Source organism: Hemiscyllium ocellatum, chromosome 16, assembly GCF_020745735.1.
Source record: "Hemiscyllium ocellatum isolate sHemOce1 chromosome 16, sHemOce1.pat.X.cur, whole genome shotgun sequence".
Lineage (NCBI taxonomy): Eukaryota > Metazoa > Chordata > Chondrichthyes > Orectolobiformes > Hemiscylliidae > Hemiscyllium > Hemiscyllium ocellatum.
The window spans coordinates 11113983-11138048 of record NC_083416.1 but is presented as its reverse complement, the minus strand read 5'-3'; the positions used below and the strand labels follow the sequence as shown (position 1 = coordinate 11138048).

Sequence of the window (24066 nt, the reverse complement as noted above, 5' to 3'; positions counted from 1 at the left end):
GTATTACTTGGAAACTCATGTTTGCACTTAGGTTCTGCAATCCAGGTTTGTATTAACAGTTGTAATAAGTTTCCAGTTGAAATGGAGATTGCAACCTCAAATTCAAGTAGCTTTCTGCATTTTCTAAAATTAACCCACCAACAGGCAAGAAACTGGATACTGGAAGACTAGTAGAGAGTCTACAGTGCTCTGAAGTCTGTCAGTGGGCTCTAGACGACTGGTTCATCACCAATCCTGTGTTGGCAGAACAATGTTTTTCGACAATAAAGCCCAAATACTGGAAAAATGCGCAGTGCACTTGAATCACATCCTCAACCAGCTTTCATCCAGCAATTAAGTACTAATCAATGGCTAAAAGTTAGAAATGATGATCACAATCACCTTCCTATCTAGTGGCAAAGCTCCAGGAAAAGATGCACCCCAACTCTGGTCTACAGCATCAGCACCTGCTTCAGAAGCTCACTGAGCTCTTTGAAATTGTGAAAGCAAGGAACCATCCTACAAAAATGCCTCCATTGTCCACCTAAACAAGTGCAGAGAAGTTTCAATTATCTAAATTGGTGACAAATGTATAACAGAATCCTACTGAACTGCTTAAGATCTCAACCCAGTTTGTTGCCACAGAATCCCTACAGTGTGGAAGCAGACCATCTGGCTCATCAGGCCCATACTGACCTTACAGAGAGCGACCCACCCTGCTATCCTACCCATAACCTTGCATTTCCCAAGGCTAATCTATCTAGGCTGTACATCCCTGGACACTGGATAATTTAGCAAGGCCAATGCACCTAACCTGCACTACTTTGTGGAGGAAACCCACGCAGAATGGGGAAGAATGTGCAAACTCCACGGAGATAGGTTCAGTTCCACTCTGACAGCTGGGTCCCTGGTGCTTTAAGGCAGCCGTGCTAAACCAGAGGCCACTGTGACAGTTGCTTAGTGTGAATACACTTCCAGGAAATGTCATTGAAGCATTAGTATTGGCAATTTGACCGTTTCAGTAGAAATGCCGAGAATATGACGTTAACTTTTACATTTATTGACCTAGCCAACCTCCTGTCAATCAGTAGAGCGGCCATTGGAAGGTACTTCAGCTGCCCTGAGAACTTTTAGATTAGATTAGATTAGATTAGATTAGATTACTTACAGTGTGGAAACAGGCCCTTCGGCCCAACAAGTCCACACCGACCTGCCGAAGCGCAACCCACCCATACCCCTACATTTACCCCTTACCTAACACTAGGGGCAATTTAGCATGGCCAATTCACCTGACCTGCACATCTTTGGACTGTGGGAGGAAACCGGAGCACCCGGAGGAAACTTGATCACAATGGTTTGACAGCTTCATGACTGCGTGCTTGTATGTCTTCTGGATAATGGAGTATCTTCTGTATGATTCCCAGTCACTAATGAAGTTCTAAAGGACTGTGTGGTGGCATCGAAGCCTTCCAATTCCTACTTTGCTGGTGACAGCACCAAAATTAGGTATTGCATGGATGAGTCACTGATCAATCTGAAATAACTTCTAGTAAAAACGGAGGTTCCCAGGGATCTTTACAATGTCCTCTTTAGCTGATAACTGTGCAGTTTAGTATGGATTTGTTCTCCACCGAATGTGACAACTTCATTTTTCTGTGTTGATCATAAATTAGAAGTCACATACCAGCCTGCTCCATGCAAGCACTTTCTTGAGCCAGACCACAACCAGAACCTGTCCGCAATGGATAAGTTCACTTAACTTGGTAGTACAGTCTCTCAAGTTGTCTACATTAACAACAAAAGTGTCAGAGGATGTATAGCCTTCTGCAGACTTTAAATATCCATCTGGGCACGAAGAGGACTTGAGTTTGCCAAACTGAAGTCTATAGACAATAATTCTACCTACTCTATTCTACACAAGCCAAATTCTACCACCGTCATGCAGAGAAGCTCAACCTTTTCACTTGAGCTGCCTTTGAAAACTTATGAACAGCAAAAGGAAGGACAGAACTGTCCACCACATCCTCTGTGCAAACAAATTTGCTGCTCTTGTCTTTTTTAAATCTCTCACCTCACATTAAAAATGTGCCTCCTCGTCTTAAAATCCCCTATTTTAGTGAAAAGACAACTACCGTTAACTCTATCTTTACTCCAGTGGGGAAAAAAAACACCTCCCAACCTTTTTTTATAACTCAAACCTTTCATACCTAGCAACATTCTGGTAAATCTCATCTGAACCCCCCTCTAGCTTAATAGTATCCTTACTGAAGCTGGACCCAGTATTTCAGAAGAGGTCTTGCTGATGTCCTGTACAACTTCAACATGACCTGCCAACTCCTTTTACTCAAGGGATTGAGCAGTGAAGGCAAGTGTGCAAAATGCCTTTTTAACCACCCTGTTTATATGTGACCCGAACTTCAAAGAATTATTTACCTGAACCCCAAGGTCTCTCTTGTGTTGCAACATTACACAAGGCCCTACCATTTATTGTATCATTGCACCAAAATGCAATACCTCGCATTTATCCAGATTGAACTCCGACTGCCATTTTTCAGCCCATTGACCCATTTGATCAAGATCCTTTTGTAATCTCAAAACTACTTCACTGTGTAATATGCAACCAATTCAAGTGTCTTATGCAAACTGTGCGTTTTATATTCTCATCCAAATCATTTATATAAATGACAAATGAGAGGACCCAGAATGGATCCTGGTGGAACGCTGCTGATCACATGCCTCTAATCCAAAAAAACCCTCTACCACCAATATCTGCCTCCTGTCATATCCAGTTGGCAAGATCACCCTGAATTCTATGTGACCTAACTTTAATTAGTCTACCATGCGGAACCCCGCCCCCCCACCTTTGGAAATTAGTGTACGTGGGAAGGAGGGAGAAAATACAGATACGAAATCCTAAGCTCTGGTGTCTGCTTTATTCTCCTCATTTTCTGCAGAATATTCTGGGTGCAGATTGGCCTTAGCAATCACCTGCATCTAGAAACTTGCCAAACACCACAGGTGTTGAATGTTTTGATGACCAAAAAGTCCATCTAACATTTTTCTTTAAAATATCATTGTCCAGGTATGGGGGTTACTGGTATAGCTTAGTCTTTACTTCCACTCCAATTTTCCCTGCTGATTGTGGACTGCTTCCTGGGTAGCAATTTAAACAACTGACTGCCACAGGCTAGTAGTTAGCTAAGATTCGACTATGATGATAGACTGGAGTTGCTGATAGACCAGAGATGATTGTACTAAATCTTTTAAATGTGACGGTGCATTGGCTGGATAATTCTGGATACTGTACCACAGGAAAGATGCAAAGATTGAAACACAGATTAATCAGGATTTTGCCAGCAATGAGGCTGTAAAGAGCAGTTGGACATCTTACGGTTTTGGAACAGGAAGTTACGAGGTGACAAAAAAAAATTGAGTGAATGAGTAGGCAGCCAGCAAGAGCCACATCCGATGACCTCAAAAAAAAAGTCGTGTTCTGTCTTCTGCCTCTCTTCCCTCTTAAACAGGGGTTATATTAACTGTTTCCCAGCTCTCTGGGATCATCCCTGTGATTGCTAAAAGATCAACATGAATGCCTGTACTGTCTCCTCAGCTGTCTCCTTCAGAACTTGCGGTGTAGTCAATCTGGGTCAAATCACTGGTCAAACTGATTTATCCACCTTCAAACCTTCAGCTTCCCAGCAGCACCACCACAACACTCACCTCTGACTGTCTTGAAATTCTGGAATGCTGCTGGTGTCTTCCATTGTGAAAACTGATGCAAAATACCTCTCCAGTTTCTCCACCATTTCTTGGTGCCACATTACTACTACTGCTACAGCTGTATTTTTCAGTGGTCTTGCCTCTTTTCTTAGCTTTTAACTATCTAAAAAAGTGCTTGCTATCTTTTAATACCAGCTAGCTTTCTATCATGCTTCATCTGCTTCTCCCTTTTTTGTATTGCTTTTTAAATCCTCCCTTCCCTGGTTCCCACTAATCTTCACATTGTATGCTTTTTTTGCTTCGATGCTGTCCCTGACTTCCCTAGTCAGCCATGGTTGTTTCATCCTCCCCTTAGTATGTTTCTTCCGTGGGAACTTCGGACATTTGGTGTGGATACAATAGGCCAAATGGTCTGTTTTCACATTTAGGAATTTCATAATTAACTCCGCATCCTAGGGAAAAGACATTTTAACTATTTGTTTTACCTGTACCCCTCATGATTTTATAAACTTGAATATGATCACCTCTCAACCTGCTATACTCTAGTTTAAAAAAAGTCCCAGCCTATTCTTATAACTGAAACCCTGTAGTCCTGGCAACACCTGGTAATTTTTTTCGAACCCTTTCCAACTTAATAATATTTGTCCTATAGAAGGGCGACTAGAACTGTACACAGTACTCCAAAAGTGGCCTTGCCAACATCCTGTACAGCTGCAATATGACATCCCCACTCATTTACTCAAAAGTTTAAGCAATGAAGGCAAGTATGCTAAACGCCACCTTAATCACCCTGTCTACCTTTGATGCAACTTTCAAAGAATTGTGTACCTGAACTGCACAGGGTGTCTCTTTGACAACACAACACTACCCAGGGCCCTACCTGAATACATCATGCCCTTGTTCGTCTTACCAAAATGCAACACCTCGAATTTATCCAAATTAAACTCCATCTGCCACTCCTTGGTTCGTTGGCCCAATTGATCAAGATCCCTTTGTAATCTTAGGTAATGTTCTTCATAGTTGACTATACCACCAATTTGTAACTGCCTCATGAAACACAGTGACGAGGTAATTCTCGCCCTCCCAGATGTGTCACAGTTTTCATAGCTCAGACTCCATCTCGTTAACTTTGAGCCAGAGTTCTTCAAGCAACCAACATTTGCTGCAGACATAGCCACTCTGAACCACAATGGGGCCCTCCAGTTCCCATATCATTCAGTTGCAGCACATTGCCTGGCTTGGCCCCTCTGTTTTAATTACTGAGTTCTTTATTTTTTAAAATAAAAGAAATCATGCTAAAGGATGATTAAATCAACCAGTGAACTTGCGGTTCATCTTTGTCACAGTACTGTGCTGAGCCTCTCTTTGTGGAATTCCATTTATCTTGTTTTTCAAAAAAAACTTTGCAATCTAAGAGCCAAAAAAAGCAAGCAAAAAGCAACTGTTCCCCTCTGCACCAACTTCCCATGTTTCTTCCAAATTCCCCAAACTTTATAACTCAGACTCTCACATTCAGAATGTGATCTCTTTTTCCTGACTGATAAGTGCTTTCAACAGATCCTTTCATATATAGAACTGAGGTGAGCGAGATGACTGACTAGTTGAGCTTTAGTAGTAAGTACAGGGGAGCCTCTATTATCGGAACGTGATGGGCGGGCACTATTTCGTTCGGATAATGGGTTATTCAGAAAATCGATGAAATGTCTTTCCTCTGGGGCTCAGTTTTTAGAGTCTGCTCCCCAATCAGGAGATTGCAGCAGCGCACAGTGCGTGAGGCCCTGCCCCCATCCCTGTCCAATACTGCCCCCCAAACCTGTCCAATACTGCCCCCCAAACCTGTCCAATACTGCCTCCCCCACCCACAACTCCGTTCAATTCCGCTACCCCCCTCAAACCCATTCCCCCACCCACCTCAGGGCAGCCAGACTGTACACTCAACAACAACGCTGCTGTTGCAGCTGCCTTTGTAGGGTAAGTCTCCAAATAATGCACGCATAGCCTTTTACTGCAACGTTTTGACAGGTTCCACCTTTGCCCTGTACAAGACAATGTTAGATTATCTGTGGAACGGGGGTTTAGGATGTACCCCTGTGTAGAACTCCAGGGAAAGCTTGGGGGGAGAGAGGGGGCGGGCAGTCAGTCATTTGGAAGCGGTGACTGTTCAGTCATTATAAACAAAAGACGCAATCACTGTTGGAAACACATCTTTGATGTAGTATTTCTGTTGGGACCTTGAGATCACCTTTGAATAATCCAATTTTTGGGTAATAGTATTTGGATAATCGAGGTTCCTCTGTAATGCCTATTCAGGCTTCAGGTAATTGACGGATAACTAGCCCTCAATCAGCTGAGTCAGCGATCTTCTTAACCTTTTCACTACACTACTTAACTTTAGACGTCTAAAATGGAGAAAGAAACCAAAAATCTGCCAGTTCTGTTCCATGTTGACTCCAAATTCCCCAAATTATGTATCAGACTTTTATTTTCCATTGTGTTTAAACGTTGAGTCAAATGATGAAATTCCATTTTCTCCCAGCTTTTGGAAGAGCGGAACATCTCTGGAAACAGCTTCTGAATTTCCATGTTTAACTGTGTGCATGGTTTCTATAAATTGTCAATTTGCATATAAACAATGGCAAGTGCTCAAAGTTTCACTGTTAATCTATTCACAGCAAAATCTATTCTATTTTGACAGTGCCTGAAGTTTTAGCTTTATTTTATATCCGATGTGATTAGCCTTTCCTGTTGCCTTGTACCACCAGTTTTTCGCACTAATATGCTTTTATCACTTCTAAATCTCAGTGATAGTGAAGAGGAGAGAAGGCCCAGAAACAATGGCAAGATTGGAAAGTCTGAGTACAAAGATGAAGAGGAGACAGTAACCACCAAATCAATCCACATCACGCAAGCTTCGGAGACCACCACCACTCGGCATAAACGTTCTGGCATACCTTCCAAAACAGTTGATCTTGGCGCTGCAGCCCATTACACAGGAGACAACACAAGTCAGGAATTAAACTCTGCTACAAAGGTGGGAACTTACTTAATACAAATTTATAGAAATGCATTTTGCTAAGTTGGTATATTTATACTTTGTTGGATTACTTATTCTTTTGCTTTGAAGCACTTATTGGATTTTAATACACAGGAGGAAGCAATTATTCCCATTATTGTTATGACAGCTCTTTTTAAAAGCATTGCTTAATGAATCAAAAATAAATAGCTGAAGAAGCTCAACAGGTCCTCCATCTGTGGAAAGAAAGCAGAGGCAATGTTCAGATCCAGCAACTCTTCTGCAGAAAGCATCCTTTTACAATTTTGGGTTTTTTTTTGTTTAGTGCTCAATAAATCCCACTTTCTTCAGTCCTGTCAATATTTTTGTTTTGACTCCATATTCATTTTGAAAGTTGCATTTATAATGAAAGATAACAGATGTGTAATTTTCTTTGCAAGTCAGTCATTAGTTCGGTTATGTTTTTTAGAAACCCGAAATATCATATAAATAGACTGCGTCTGCTTTTGAAACATTTCAGAAATTAAAATGTGCCTTCCAATTTCTGTTCCCTCCCCCAAACTTCTGAAGGTACCAGATACAGATCGCCATATGTACCTCTCCAAGTCATTAAATTCTTATGCGAAAAACCATATCGTACTTTAAAGCCATTTAGCCCATGGTTCTTAGTTAAAATCTCCATCAGCTCCTGGTCCACCATTGTCTCCACGCACTTTGCAGTAGGTGTAATTGGATGGTAGTTTGAAATGGAGATGTTAGCTTTCTGGTTGTCAGCTATTAACTAACCTGGGATGGTAAAATTTAATTTTCGCTTCAGCTTTCTCTAGTTAAACTCTCAACTAACCCAGCACAGATTCTGCCCTTGCTTGCTCTACCCGAAAGAGATAATGAAATTTGTCTTGTAGCACACCATCTGCAATTTCCCCTCCTGATTTTTAACTATATCGCTATTTATTTACTTGTGTGGTCACAATCCTGGAACTCCTTTCCTAACAATGTTGTGATGTCTCTACATCCCAGGACTGCAGTGGTTCAAAAAGGCAGCTCAGTACACTTATCCAGAGATTTTAGGGGTAGGCAATGAATGCTGGCCTAGCCTGGAGCACCCACGTCCCATGGATGAATTTAACATCTGCTTTATTCTTGATGTACTTTTGAAAAATTCACATTATATTTCCAAAGATGAAAGTCAAACTCTCAAATTATTTTTGCTTTCTATTGAAAGGTGATAACATTTTTCCTGTCCCCTTTCTGTGAACTTGCTATGTGAACTACCACTGAGTGGCAAGGCAGGTTCCTTGCCTTCATGCTGTTTTGTTGCTGTGAACGCCTTTGGTAAGTGAAACATAGGGGAGAATATTTAACTTCTCACCTCGTTCTCAATATCATAGTCATAGCACAGAAACTGACCCTTCAGTCCAACTCGTCAATGTGGACAAGATATCCCCTAAATAAGTCTAGTCCCATTTGCCAGCATTTTGCCCATATCCCCCTCGACCCTTGTATTCATATACCATCCAGATGCCTTTTAAATGTTGTAATTGTACCAGTTTCAGATCACTTCCTCAGACAGCTCACTTCATACATGTACCACCTGTGCAAAAAGGTTGCTGCTTCAGTCCCATTTAAATCTTTCTCCTCTCACCTTAAAACCTATGCCCTCTAGCTTTGGAATCTCCCCCACCCCCCCACCCCCTCCCGGGGGGAGAAATCTTGACTATTTACCCTACCCCTGCTCCTCATGATTTTATAAACCTCAATAAGGTCGTCCATCAGCCTCCAATGCTCAAAGGAAAGAAAAGCCCCAGTCTATTCGGCCCCTCCTTACAGTTCAAACTCTCCAACCCTGGCAACGTCCTTGTAAATCTTTTCAAATTTAACAACACCTTTTCAGGAATACCAGAATTGCATGCAGTATTCCAATAGTGGCCTTGCCAATGTCCTGTACAGCTGCAACATGACATCCCAACTCCTATACTCAATGCACTGACCAAGTAAGGCAAGTATATCAAATGCTGCCTTCACTATTTTTTTCTACACGTGACTCTACTTCAAGGAGCTATGAACCTGCACTCCATGGTCTCTTTGTTCAACATTACTCCTCAGGACCTTTTCATTAAGTGTGTAAGTCCTGCCCTGATTTGCCCCTCCAAAATGCAGCACCTCCGATTTATCTAAATTCAACTCCATCTGCTCCTTCTCAGCCTACTTGCCCATCTGATCAAGATCCCAGTTTACTCTGAGGTAACCTTCCTTGCTGTGCACTGCACCTTCAATTTTGTTATCTGCAAACTTGCTAACCATACCTCCTATGTTTACATCCGAATCATTTAATAAATGACAAAAAGGAGTGGACCCAGCACTGATCCTTGTGGCGCACCACTGGTCACCATGAAGAAACTTGTCGAACACCTTTCTGAAGTCAGTGTAGATCACATCCACCACTCTACCTGCATCAGTCCACTTTGTAACTTCTTCAAAGATCAAGTTCATGAGACACTATTTCCCACGCACAAAGTCATGGTGACTATCCCTAATCAGTCCTTGTCTTTCCAAATACACACACATCCTGTCCCTCAGGATTCTCTGCAACTTGCCCACCATTGGAGTCAGGCTCAATGGTCTGTAGTTCCCTGGCTTTTCCTTACCACTGTTTTTAAATAGTGGCATCATTGTAGCCAACCTTAAGTCTTCCAGCACCTCGCCTGTGGCTATTGAAACAAATCCTTGATCCTTTGTCAGCACCTCACAGCTGTCGTTTGCCTGAAGTTCCTTAATGTGCAGAATCAAACAACAAAGGGAGTATGTTCATTTTTCGCACAGTGTAAGCATCATCTATACGACCATGTTAATTTTGTATACTTGTTCCCAGTTGTGGATGATGATGCCAATGCTGCATCTATTAACTCGTTGCCCTGAGACTGTTAAGACATTAGTCAGAAACTGAACTGGACCAGCCATACTTGTGCAGACTCCACTGTGCCCATAAAAGCAAGCTCAGAATTCTGCGGTGAATAACTCCAGGCCTGTTCTCCATTTACAAGGCACAAGTCAAGGCTGTGCTGGAATACATTCCACTTGAATGAGTGCAATTTCAGTGGTCGATTTGGCACCTCATCCACAACCTTTAACATTCACTCCCTCTATCACCATTACGGAGTGGTAGCAGTTTGACCATCCTCAAGGTGAACTGCAGCAGCTCACCAAGGTTCCTTGAACAACATCTTTCAAACCTGTGACCTTTAGCTCGAAGGGCAAGGATAGCAGATGCAGGGAACTTGCAAGTTCCTGTTCAAGCCACAAACATTTCCGATTCGGAACTGTATCATCACATCTGAACTGTGGGCCAAAATCCTGAGACGGTCTTCCTAATAGCATTGTGGGTGTGTATACCCATGATTCAGGAAGGTGGCTTACCTCCACCTTCTCAAGGGCAAGTAGAGATGGGTAATAAACACTGGTCTGACCGGAAGATGTGAAAGAATATCCTAAAAAAGGAAATAGAGTTGTTATGACAGTCTGGCAGTTTCAGCCATAGTTTTTCTTCTACAGTCCTCAAGTTAGCAGAACCGCTGAATTCTTTTTTCCTAATGTGCCATTGTGGAATTTCAGCTCTCAGCCTTTGGGTTTCTCATCCAGTGCTATAAGCAACCATATTTGACAATGCTTCCTGAGAAATTTGTCATTGCTTTTTAAAAACAAAAGCATTTTTTATAAATTAAGAGAACAACATTGAGAGTATTTTTTGGTATTAATGAAATATGTTAACATTTGGGTATGATTAAAAGGAGTAAGCCATAGAGATTCCCCTTGAGTGCTAAATTTATATAATCAGGTTATTGCCTGATGTGCAATTGACCTAGGTAAATATCAGAGGAAGCCTGTCTAACCGAACTGCTTTCTGAAGTTTTTATCAATCTTTCATTACATCAAACAATATTGCTGCAATCAGCAATTTTTTTTTTCCTGTGCAATGCTACATTTTTGTTAATGCCATGTGTTTTTATTTGTTTTGGTATTCCTGTTCGTTCTTATTTGTTCCAGCAAATGCTACTCTTAAGAGTTGGCGCCACAATCTCAATGATGTATAATAATAGCTATGTGAAATTTTCTTCTTGTACCTGTTTAACCCGATTTGGAGAAACAGCAATGCAATTACATATTTTGCCTTTGCAAACTTTGGTGTGAGTATTTTCATTTGTACAATTCTAGGTGTAATATCGCTAATGGTGAGCAGTGGTTTAGTGTTCAGATTGTCATATGAGAACTAAATTACAAAACAGAAATAACAATGCTGGTCATGTTCTCTTCAGCTTCTCTGCCATATAGAACTGTGCTTTATAAATCTGCAGACTATGAATATCAAATTTCACAGGTTATATTTCACAATTGCTCTTTCGGGGCCAGATAGTTCTGTGTCTTCCTCTCCTAAGTCTGATATTGCCTCTCTGGCAATTAAATTTTATGTCGTCTGTTCTACCCTGATGAATAAAAGGCACTTTTTGTCGTAGTTGACAAACGTTTTTCAAAGATATAGCTGCTTAAGAATAGAACTATGAGGACCAGCAAATAAATACAGGCAGATTTTTGCAGTCATGTTTGCTACATTATTCACTTTTTTTTGGGGGGGTGGGCGGGGGTGTAAGTTTTTGTTGGGCTTCTTTGCCTCACAATTATTGCCCTATTTTATCCAATGTGCCCCCGTGCTTGTATTATGAAATAAATGCTTTAGAATATGTTGGAGTAAGGGGCTACTATATACAGCAGAATGAGTAATTCGTTGTATGCTCATTGGAGGTGTTAATTATGGTGCCTTGATTTCTTTGTGGGCTTTCTGTTTGCAATTTATATCAAATGAATGTGTGGTCTCTGCTGCTACCTGCTGGACGTTGTATTTGCTTCAGCACAAATTGTAAACTTCAGTGTCAAATTATTGGTTAACTTGCATTGGGAATGTAGTGACATGGGTGCCATGAAGTTGTCTAGATTTTCAGAATTATTTCAAATTATTTTAGGATATTTTCCCTACTAAATGGAAATAGTTTCCTTTATCCTATGAATCCATGACTACTCCCAGAGTGTTTATGCAAAAGAATAATACACACAAACTTCATTCTTTCCTCCTCTAATAACGTAAAATTCACAAGGGTTAATAAGTACAAGTTCACTAAACTTTGTACATTTTCAATTGTTTACTGTTTTATGTAGATGCAAATAAAACTAGTTTTTCTTAACTCCTTGTAATAAGTCATTTCATAATGCAAAGTCCACTAAGCCTCGGGCTCCTCAGTGTACTTTGAATTGGGCTCGAGAATAAATGTGTTAACACATTTCCTATCGCTCAGAAATCATTATTTTCACTGTGTCTAATTGGTATGCCAGGTACTAAAACTTTGTTGGTAAATTGCATCAGTGTGTAGAATGTCATAAGGGTTTATCCTATCGCTCCTTGCTAAATGACTTGGCGTTATGCATGAGCTTTGTCATATTATCAGAATGTCAAGTTTAACATTTTTAAATGACGTTGATAAAAGTGCAATCAGTTTGCTAAAGAATTTTTTATGCCTCCTCTACTAATTGTAATCTTCTTCTTTAGACCCAGGAAGATTTTTTTGTAAGTATAAAGAAGTTAACCATTTTCAATCCACAGAGCAAGTTCACTATTAAAATTTGCAAGCTTTAAAAATTTGGGAGTTGAAAACTATGCTAAGTTGAAGACCCAGCATACAACATTTAGCTTCATGTTGGTCTTTGAGAGAAGGGTGGTCTTTGAGATAGGGTAGCTTATGCAGAGCTGTCTATTTTTGTTTTGCATTGTTTGACATTTTAGACCCTTAATCCTCAAGTTGCTGATTTTAATAGGTGTTGATATTCTGATTTGGGATTAATCACCTGATGAAACAATACTGCTAATAACAGCTCAAACTAGCAATTTTTAACATTTTCCTAATCTGGAAAAGACTATTGGAACTTCAAAAGAAGCAAAACTATTCTTGCAGAAAACATTTTTCTTAGTGTCTAATTTGTGTCACTGGATAATAAGTCGAAATATCAAGCAAGTGCAGTATACTTGAGATTCTGTACTCATAATTCAGTAAAGGGTGCAAAATCTGATCATCGTGCAACCACACTGGTGTTGTACTGCTTCTTTATAGTGTCTTTCCTTTTGTATCTAGGTTTCTGCACAGAGTGCTGTTAAGAGCAATTCAAAGAATGACCTGGTAGACCTACTCTTTGACACAGGATTTGAATCCAGTCAGATTGCTTCCACAGGTAATGTTGACACTGATGTTTTTTTGATAATGCACCAGAGCTTGCTTCCTGAACAACAGGGCTGATCAGTTAAATTACTGGAGTCATTTTCACTAAGCAGCTGACTGTTTCTATTCCTTTTCCAAAAGCAATTGGGGCAGTTGCCAGTTTCCAATCATTGTTTTGTTCAGGGCACTGCACCTGCTACATGCTTCCAGCAATTCTGCCCTGCTTTTAATTAAAACTTCATACCTCAGTAACATTTGTTACCTGAAGAAACTGGTAGCCAGCCAAAGGAGAAAACAATTAGACATGTTCTTTAAAAAAAATCTGCACTGAGTGGGAACATTTATGTCTGTTTTCGTGATTGTTGTCGACAGAGTACTAATTGGGCAATGCATTTGTGAGACACTTGCATTGGTATTCTAAATGTCCACCCATTTGTCAATTTAACTATTCTTTTTCATTTCCCTTGCTTTCCACATCTGGAATTGAAAAATATTAAGGGATATGAAGGTACTATGGGGAAAGAGTTGAAGTAGAACATCAGCCAAGATCAGTTAAATGATGTATTCCTCCTCTTTTTGACCAGCATGAGGACCCTGTAAATTTGTGATATCTACTTGAGTGAAGATCAGGTAGCTTAATTTGACATAAACCAGACATTGGGGATGGTTTCAGTTCAATGTCTGTATTCTGCCTCTGCTTCTAGAAACATTATTTAACAAAGAGAATCAATACAATAATGTACCGACTCCTCTTCAGCTTTGCCGTAGATTTTTTTTTTAAAAAGTCTGTTTTTGCTGACATTTCTGACCTTGTGTATTTTTTTCTCAAGACTAGCTTAAACTTTAAATAGTAATTTGTTAATTAGTTTGAAGCTGTTTAATCTGCTTTTAATCTTGTCACTTTTCTGTTTTAGCACCAAATTTTCAGAACAATTTTTTTTGTTCATCAGGTGTGGCATTGCTGGCTAGGCCTATATTAATTGCCTATGCTTGACTGCCCTGGAGAAAGGGGTGAGTTGCCACCTTGAAACGCTGCAGTCATTGTGGTGCAGGGACATCCACTATGGAAGAATTGTGGTTTTGATTTTGATTTTTAATTAATTAAAGATTTAAATTTGAATAGATTTCAGCTAAGTGAGAAGTGGCTTGGTGTGGAAATTTCAGGTGTTGGCGCTCCCACGTATCTCTCGTCCTTATTCTTTTAGATGGTAGAGGTCACTGGTTATTGGTAGAGGGTGGCAGGATCCTGAGTTGTTGCACTGCATTTTGTAGCAGCTATGTGAAGCTGCTTTAATGGAGAAGTAAATGTTGAAGTTGGTGGATGCGGTGCCAATCATGCAAACTGCTTTCTTATGACTGGTCTCAAGCTTCTTTAATTTTCACCTTTCCAGGGAAGCAAGAGTGTATGCCATCATATTCCTGACTTGTGCCGTATAGATGGTGCATAGGGCTTTGGGGAAACAGGTTGTAAGTTAGTTGCCACAAAATTCCAAGCCTTCTGATAATTCTTTGTATCTACAGTATTTGAATGGCTTGTCCAATCCTGAACCTGATCAGTATTAACCTCCAGAATGTTGATAGTGAGGGAGTGGTCGTAATGCCATTAAATGTCTCAGGACAATGGTCAGCTTTGTTCTTGGCCATGGGACACTACAAAGCATGTGACAAAGTCTGATTGTTATTCAGATCTTGCTACATATGGACATGGTCTGCTTTAGCATCAGAATGTCGAATTGTGCTGAACATTATACTATCATTGGTGAACCTCTCCACTTCTCGGAGCATTGTGAAAGTACAGAATTCTCTACCCCAGAAGGCTGTGGAAGCTAGATCATAGATATATGCTGAAAGTAGAGATTGATATGTATATAATGTGAAAGGCATTGAAGATGAGTCATGAGCGCACAGAAGAGCAGATAAGTTGGTTGAATGGCCTACTACTGTTCTGGTCTTTTGATGATATAATGAAGAGAAAATCATTGAGGCAGGTAACGATGTTTTTACCTTGGATGTTACCACGAGAAACGCCTGCAATGATACTCTGGCACTCGGATGATTGACCTCCAACCACAATCATTTTCCTTTTAAGCTAAGCGTGACTTCAACCAGTAGTTTTTTTCTGCGATTTGCATTCATTCCAGTTTTGCTGGAAAACGTTGATGCCATGCTCTCTGAAATGCTGTCTTTGTTGACATGGGCAGATTTCCTTATTATTTTCCTGAAGTTCAGGTCTTTCATCCACGTTTAGACTCCGATTATTACAAACTCAAGACCTGTGATCGAAGTGGAACTCAAACTAAGCATCAGTCAGGATGTTAGTCCTTACCAGTGCCACTGGGTAGCACTGTGGAGGATTAATTAATAACTTAACTAATTGCTTAATTAAATAACCAATGATCAAAAGTAGTCTGTTGGAGCAGTAAATGGCTGGATTGGCTTTGGTCCTACTTATTGCAGATAGAATGTACTTGTGCAATATTTGCATATCATCTGGTAGAAGTCAGTGTTGTAGTTGGACTGCAATAGCTTGGCTAGGGACATAGCTAATTATAGGCCATAAGTCTTCAGTACTCATACTGGAATACAGTCTAGGGTCCATAGTCTTTGTAGTATCCAGGGCCTTTGGTTATTTCTTGATTGTCTTCATTGACTTGGCTGAAGTTTAGCTTCTATGATACTAGAGATTGCAGGAAGAGGCAGAGTTGGACCATTCATTCAGCACTTCCAGCTGACAGTAGTTGCAAGCTGATGTGCTGGACTCCTCCATCGTTGAGGAAGGGAACGTTTGTGTCACTGCTTCTCCTGGTGTTTGACCTAATGCTGTGCGACTTTATGGGGCCTGCAGTCCATGTTAAGGAATCCCAGGGCAACACTCTCCTCACTGTATCGCTATATTGCCACCTTTGGGTGGGACAGGACATACCTAGGGGTGGTGATGGTAGTTTCTGGGACATTGCCTGTCTGTTGTGATTCCTAAGTATGACTGTCAAGATTCAGCTTGGCCACCTCTCATTTACAACTTCCCAATTGTGGCACAAGTTCCCAAATGTCAGTAAGCATGATTTTGCAGAGTCAATAGGACTGTGTTTACTGCTATTGTTTTTAGTGTCAAGTTTGATACCAGCTGATATCACCCGCCTTAACAGGCCAAGACGCTCAAATAGAAAGTGGGATAGAATAGGGCAGAAATGGCTAACACGAGGGGTCATAGTTTTAAGCGAGGAAAGTATAGAGGGGATGTCAGAGGTGGGTTCTTTACGCAGAGAGTTGTGAGAACATGGAATGCGTTGCCAGCAGCAGTTGTGGAAGCAAGGTCATTGGGAACATTTAAAAGACTGCTGGACATGCATATGGTCACAGAAATTTGAGGATCAATGGTCAGCACAACATCGTAGGCTGAAGGGCCTGTTCTGTGCTGTACTGTTCTATGTTCTAACACCAGCGCTTCAACGAAGGCTCACTGATGATATTAGCTCGCATGTGACAAAACGTCTGAAAACAAACCAGTTCAGCGAGCAAACTAACCTGAACCTCAACCACAGCTACAAATCTTCTCAAAAATCACAAACTTTTCCTTCCTTGTGTCTTTTTGGTGGTTTTATGCAACTAGGCAATTTCAGGAGGCACATAGTCAAACAAAATGCTATGGATCTGGCATCTCATGTAGGCCAGACCAGGTAAGGACAGCAGATGTCTGTCCTTCACAAACCAGATGCATTTTACAACAACCAACAATGGTTTCATTGTTGCCATTAGACTAGCTTTTAAATAATTGAATTTGATCTTTACCATCTGCCTTGATGAATTAATACCCGCATTCCCAGAGCATTAGCCTGGTTTACTAGTCCAGTCACATTATCAACACCACCAATTCCCTATTGTTAATACCCATCAGCTTTTGGAGTTTACTTTATGACAGACTTTGCCAGATTTAGGATCTTTTTACAAAATGTTAAATGAAGTAAAGGGTCTGCTAAATGAATGTTGTGTTGGCACTGGGATTTCAGGGAAAGTGCAGAAGGAACTGAGGGACCAAGTGATGAACTTTCATTCTTTTGAAATTCGTTTGAAAATCACCCCACCACAATTCAAAACATGGATGTACCTGAATAAATTATTTTGATCTGTGTGATCCAGGTTGAAGTTGAGGGCGTTACAGGTTTGTCACCTGTGTGAGCAATTTTAATGCATTGAGTATCACAAAAGAAGATAATTATATCACATTAAGTGTTTTGTCATGATTCATCTTGGTATCAGTTATGCTGACATTGATAATGTGCTGGTGTGAGCAGTTTTGTACTAAAGAATTGTTTGGTCTTTATAAAGCTGTAAATGGAAAAAACAGAATTTCACAGTCAGATTAAATCTCTAGCATCTCTTTCACATGCCAGTACAGCAGACTATGTTCATGAATAACGAGCCGACAAGGAATCATAGAAAGCATTTTTATTTGTAGCAAGATGACCAAATTGTGTAAGGAAGCGTGCAAGAGTCCTTAAAACTAATACTCATTATACCATACACGCACTTTAAAAGGCATTCAGATTTTACATATCATTGCTCCTGAGCCATTCATACAAGGGAGTCATACTACATTTGAATAATCAGTGTGCTTCAGTGCGACAGATGGACAGTGTCTTGCAGCTATCTGATGGGTTTTTTGGAAATAGTACCAGATGTTGGACATTGTCCCCCTGTGCACTCAATGGCTATACAGATGTTTCTTTCCCACCTGAGTGCTTCATAAGCACTGCAGGCAAAGATGATGCATCACAATCCACGCAAAGTAGATATCATTTGAGCTGAATCTAAATTTGACTACTGAAACTGTTTCTATCTTTTACTAGTTTAAAGTGACCTGTCAGATAATTGCAGAAGAAATTATTTAATGATTGCTGAAAAGAAAGACTTATCAAGACAAATGCAAGAATGCCAAATTTCAAATGATCCTGACATTATAATATGCATTGTCAAATTTTCTAGTATGTCAACATGAAATGTGTTGGTTAAAAGATGGTGAACTTTAAGAAATTACTGTTGGGCAGGCAGGACACCAGATTCTTTCAAATTCAATAGATATTGCAGTCTTTTGACTGTGTGTATTTAATGGTGTTTCCACATCTCAATGGTTATGTGCACTAACCAGTGACTAGGAATCAAACCTGACACTATCGATCTATATATAATGTAGGCTCAATGATATCAGGTTTAACTTGTCATTTAATAATTTGATTTCAGTTGAGGCAAAAGTTTGTGGTGCATTTACCCTCAATTTGTCTTTATTGGAATGGAAAATGAACTGCAGTTCCAACCCCTTATTGGCATCCAGTGATGGCTCCTGACAGATCTGTTTGTGGTGATCTCTTCTGAGTACAGGAGGATTATTTGGTTGGTTCTTGGCTTATGCATGGAGATTAGTTAAGTGGATTGAACCACAGCAAGTAAAGGCTCCTCTTCAGGAGAGGAAGCTAGATTTTTGAAGAAAGTAATGTAGTTTACAATATATTGCTATAGTCAGCCCAATAATATTTTATTTGTATAATGTGAAATGTCACACAAGCCACCTTTTTATGAATTGATCACCAATTTTGCATTGACATTGAGTTATGCTGGCTGTCAGTACTACCATGTTGTACAAGTGAAGAGATTTCTATTATATCAACTTTTGTTATGCTAAAGCACCTGACAGCTATTCAAGTACTTTTGCAAGTTGTTTTTACTAATTTACTTATAAAGCTATAACAGTTTCAGTTTTACTGATCTTAAGCCTACTTGTACTGCACGTGGGAGTCCTTGCTGTTCTTCAAAATTATTTGGGACCCTTTACAACCGCTCCAGGATCTCAGCTTCAGCCTGTATATTTATCCTCATGTCTCTGGAGTAGGTCTTGAAACCACAATGATCTAGCATGTGTAAGTTTTATTACCCTCAGAACCTTGGCTAACAATACTGCACATAATGAAGTTTGGTGAAAATGCAACAAAAATGCGCCAGCACAAGGAGACATATTTCCCTGAGCTTCACAGTAGTCCAAATTATTTGAAATGGTAGCATCTTAAATGACTTATTATTCTGCTCAATTGGGTAAATAAGTGATTCTGGTAAAAAAAAAAGTTATGTTTAGAGTTTGATTAATGGGGGCCCTCTTGTGGTGCAAAGGTAGTGTCACTATCCCCGAACCCGCAGGCCTGAGTTCAAGGACCACCTGCTCCAGAGGTGTGCAGTAACATTGTCAAACAGGTCGATTAGAAAAATAGTTTGATTGTTTAATGCCACTGTTTTCAGTGGGAGGGCAGAGTTTATTTAATGGATGTATGAATTGTTTTTCTCCTAGCGAAGGAGCTGGGTTTGTTTATCTTCTAAAAATATCAATGATTTGTATGTAGTTAATATCCGAATGCAATTAGAAAAGCAGGAATACATTTACATTCCCATATACTAGCGTCCAGAGGGTGGTGTATATCTGGAACGGGCCACCAGAGGTAGTGGTGGAAGTGAGTACTATTTTGTCATGTAAGAAATATTTCAACAGGTACATGGATGGGATAGGTAAAGAGGGTTATGGACCAAAAGCAGGCAAATGGAACTCGTTTAATTTGAAAAAACTGCCAGTATGGACAAGTTGGGCTGAAGGGCCTGTTTTCATGCTGTAGACCCTGTGACTCGAGAGCCACACTGGGAAGACCCCTGAGTGATTCTGTAAGATCAATGCTACTCTAGTCTTATATGAAGGTTAATTTCTGTAAAAATTGCATGGTTAGTTTAAACAGATCGATATTGAAGTTATCAGAGGCTTGCGTTGTGTTACTAGTCCGCAGACTGCAATTCACAATGGCCAAAACCCGTAGAAATAGATTTATATTAGATTAGATTCCCTACAGTGTGGAATCAGGCCCATTGGCCCAACAAGTTCACACCGACCTTCCAAAGAGTAACCCACCCCACTCTGACTAATGCACCCAACAACTATAGGCAATTTAGCATGGCCAATTCACCTGACCTGCACATCTTTGGACTGTGGGAGGAAACCGGAGCATCCGGAGGAAACCCACGCAGACACAGGAAGAATGTGCAAACTCCACACAGACAGTCGCCCAAGGCTGGAATTGAACCTGGGAGCCTGGCACTGTGAGGCAGTAGTGCTAACCACGGAGCCACCGTGCTGCCCTTTGTTGATCAACAAACACATTGACCTGGACCCAATATACTGGCCACTGCAGCGGACAGCTGGAACTGACAACCGGAAGCGGCAGAGACAAACCATTATAAATGCCAGAAGAAACACAGAAGCGCATCACAGGAAGCTCCCAAGCACTGAGGATGCCACCTAGACAGGGACAAAACATCTGTAACACAAATTCCCAGCTTGGCGAACAGAACCACAACAACGAGCACCCAAGCTACAAATCTTCTCTCAAACTTTGTATGTCATAAAATTCATCTCATCAGAACTAAATCATCTTTCTTTCTTCTTTTTAAGATTGCTTAATTAAATGACAAAGGAACTCTTTGTTTGCTTTATAGGTGGGACATCAGAACAGTTTGGAGGGTTTGCAGCTTTCACCTCAGCAGGTACAGCACAAAGCAGTTTCCCTTTGGCATCAGGTATATTATTGCTTCCACCATCTTATCTGACTTTTTGGTTTTCTTTCTCTACAGGCTTAAATTGCAGCTCAATTCACTTATTAGAAACTAAGATAGTTTTGGGAGTTTGCACCTCCGATATAGAAGGAACATGTGTTGAAACTGTAGTAGTGTTTAATAGTAAATAAGCATTTGTATTTGAGAGGTTTTGGATTCTGGAAAATTCCAGTGTGAAACACCACCAATGTAGAAAAGAGTTTTTTTTGAGAGAGATTATTTATTTTTTTTTACAAAAAATTGCTTTAAATCACTTTCTGTTTATCAACTCCCCACCTTCAAAAAGCTGAATTCCAAAATCCAGCAGTCATCAATAGCCAAATTCTCACTTGACTCTCCCTGCACATCCATTATACAAAATAACAATGGAGCCTGCTGTATTATTGACTGTAGCACTAGATTTACTGTAGATGTTTAAAAGTGTACGCTTTTAGGTGTTGATAATATTTGATACTAAGTTAGTTCATTTTCTTAGCTTATTAGGTCTTGAGTCCCTCAGAATAATTTGGTATCTAGTAAGAGCATGTTAAAATTTAGGGCTTCACAACATCCTTATTAGAATCTATCAAGCCTTCAAATGATGCACAATGAAGCACTAGAAGAGCAGGTTTACTGTTGTAAAGCTAAGATTTTTAAAAAAAACATGATTTGTCATTTTTTGTAACCAGTGATGTGTACCATATACAAGGTATGTTGCATCAAAATCTCTCACCTCCCTTACCAACTTCAAACCCATGGCATTTACCACAGTGAAGGGCAAAGGGAGCAAATGCAGTTGAACACCACAAACTACATGTTTCCCTCTGAATAATGTATATTCTGATCTGGGACCATTTCTTCAAGGTGGAATTCCCTTCATAACAGCATGGTGTACCTGCATCTCATGTAGGTTGCAGTGGTTCAAGATGACAGTAGCATCTTGGGCAATAAGTGCTTTTCTGGCGATGAAGCCGCACCATGTGAAAGAATGGAACAATCCCTAGGCTTGCTAATCTATCCAGCCCCAAGTTTAACAACTGCTACAATATTTTTACAGTCCTTTTCCTTTGATTTCAAATCGCCATGGTCTTGCCTCTCGTAATGTCTAGCCCTGCAAGCCTTTAAAATCTCTGCTTGTCCAATTCTGGTTAATTATGAATCACCACCTTTAAATTCTAGATTAGATTAGATTACTTACAGTGTGGAAACAGGCCCTTCGGCCCAACAAGTCCACACCGACCCGCCGAAGCGCAACCCACCCATACCCCTACATTTACCCCTTACCTAACACTACGGGCAATTTAGCATGGCCAATTCACCTGACCTGCACATCTTTGGACTGAGAGAGGAAACCGGAGCACCCGGAGGAAACCCACGCAGACACGGGGAGAACGTGCAAACTCCACAGTCAATCGCCTGAGGTGGGAATTGAACCCAGGCCTCTGGCACTGTGAGGCAGCGGTGCTAACCACTGTGCCACCGTTCTACCACTGGCAACAGTACTTTCAGGAGCATTGGCCATTAAGGTCTGATATTTCCTTCCTCAATCTTTTGTTCATAAAAAAACAACAAAGTTTCTTGTAATCTGTTAAGCGATTTCTTTCCCTGATTTGGTGAATTGTTTTTGTATGCTAAAAACCCCATATGCCGGAGTTATTGCATGGTTTAACAATCCCTTCTTTATAAGAGAAACAATACTTTTTCAGAAAAGTCTTTTAGGAATGAGGATGCAATTAAATATTGACTCTTGTTTTACCATGAACTTTCTTCACAATGATATAAAGGTATATCTCCAAACTCTGATACGAATGTGAAAAGTAATAATGTCGTGTAACTGCTCTATTGCTTCACCATTTACAGAGCGCACAATTTCAGCTTCAGTATGATGTCATCTACACTTTTAAATGTGCTATTCAGGCATCCTCAGTCAGTCTTTCGTCAAACAAAACTTGAGATTTTGATGTCTTAAGAATGTAAATGTTCCTGCTGTGCTGTCAGAACTGATCATAGAAATGTCAACTCAACATTTGATGTTAATGGCTGAAAACTACGCTCTGAACCGCAGTCTCCAAACAACAGCAGACTGTAGTGTTCTTTCCAACCATGTCATTGCATTGCTTAGTATGATACTGTTGCTTAAGAATTTGTCAGTTAGGCTGTTGTAAAAGTAGCTCTTATTGTTTCATTTTATTAATGCCAAAAGGAAAAGAAACACACAAAATAAGCCATTCGACTAGTACAGAGCTTGCTGCTAGTCCAAATGCTTTTTTAATGTATAAGAATGACCTGTCAACAAACAAGCTTCATCTGTGCTGATGTCTGTTGTGCAACCCAAGCACCCTGGGCCAGATCCTTAACAAATATTTATTTCAGTTTTGCAATAAACATTTCAGCCAGTTTTTGGTGTGAAAGTTTTGAAGCATTGATATAACACATTATGAAAGCTTTCAGCACATACACCAAAGACTCAAATATAGTAAATTAGCTCCCACAATTAAATTCAAAAGTGTGACAGCATTTTGCATGTAACAAAGTTCCACAAACAACAGCATTCACTGTATTAACCTCTTTTACTGATATCGGCTAAGAAAGGAGTGTTAGGCTGACATGCAGAATTTAGAAATGTATACACCCACAAAAAAACAAGCATTGCCGCAATTTATCATCTGACCTGAAGGAAAGTATTTTCAACTGGACAGCATTTGCTTTGTGCTATGTAAGTGATGCTATCTCTGTTAGGTATTTTTGGAAAGTATTGAATTGTATTTGGATCAGTAAGAGTATGTTTGTCCATGCCTTTTCTATCATAGATTCTATATTTTTCCAACTTTCTCCAGGTATTTTTCCTCTCCTCTAACTACTGATTCTTCCAGGGCTATGATTCTTTGGGTGGGCACTAAACCCCTTCTTGCGTTTGATCCAAGCATGTGTTTTTCCCTTTGAATCTGAATGTCCTACAGTAGTCACAGGACAATGATGGTGCAGCTGATCTGAATTTTCCTCTACCTAACTTTATGGGCATTAAAAGAAAAGCGACTTGTATCTGCAGAGCACTTTCACAATCACTGAACATTTTAAAGCTCATGACAGCCAATAAAGTGTATTGTGAAGTGTAGTTACTGTAGGAAATACAGCAGCTGATTTTCCGGTGACAGCAATGTGATCATGACAAGGTAATCTTTTTTTTCTCTGATTTTGGTCAAGGAATAAATATCGGTGATATTTATTCAGACACTGAAAACTCACCAATTCATCAAAGTAGTGAAGTGGTATCCTAAACGCCCAACCAAGCGAACAGATGGGGCCTGGGTTTCATGTCTCATATGAAGGATGATGCTCTGACTGCTTTGCTCCCTCAGTACTGCACATGAGCGTCAGCCTTGATTTTTGTGATCATGCTGTGCGCACAAAAGCCAATTGTCATATGTTTGGGCTGTTACCAGGTTATCTTATCAAAAGGGATTGAATCAGGAA

The 24066-nt window shown here is 40.2% G+C and overlaps 1 protein-coding gene across 2 annotated transcripts in view; it reads left to right on the top strand.

The window, feature by feature from the left end:
• Positions 1 to 24066, top strand: part of clint1a (clathrin interactor 1a) — a 176778-nt gene that overhangs the window by 128642 nt on the left and 24070 nt on the right. The window contains exons 7-9 of one of the 2 annotated variants that reach the window (XM_060837035.1): positions 6502 to 6730; positions 12889 to 12985; positions 20497 to 20544. In XM_060837035.1, coding sequence (XP_060693018.1) covers positions 6502 to 6730; positions 12889 to 12985; positions 20497 to 20544 — 374 coding nt within the window. Of the gene's footprint in view, positions 1 to 6501; positions 6731 to 12888; positions 12986 to 20496; positions 20578 to 24066 lie in introns of both variants that reach the window. The other variant, XM_060837034.1, reaches the window with a different exon arrangement.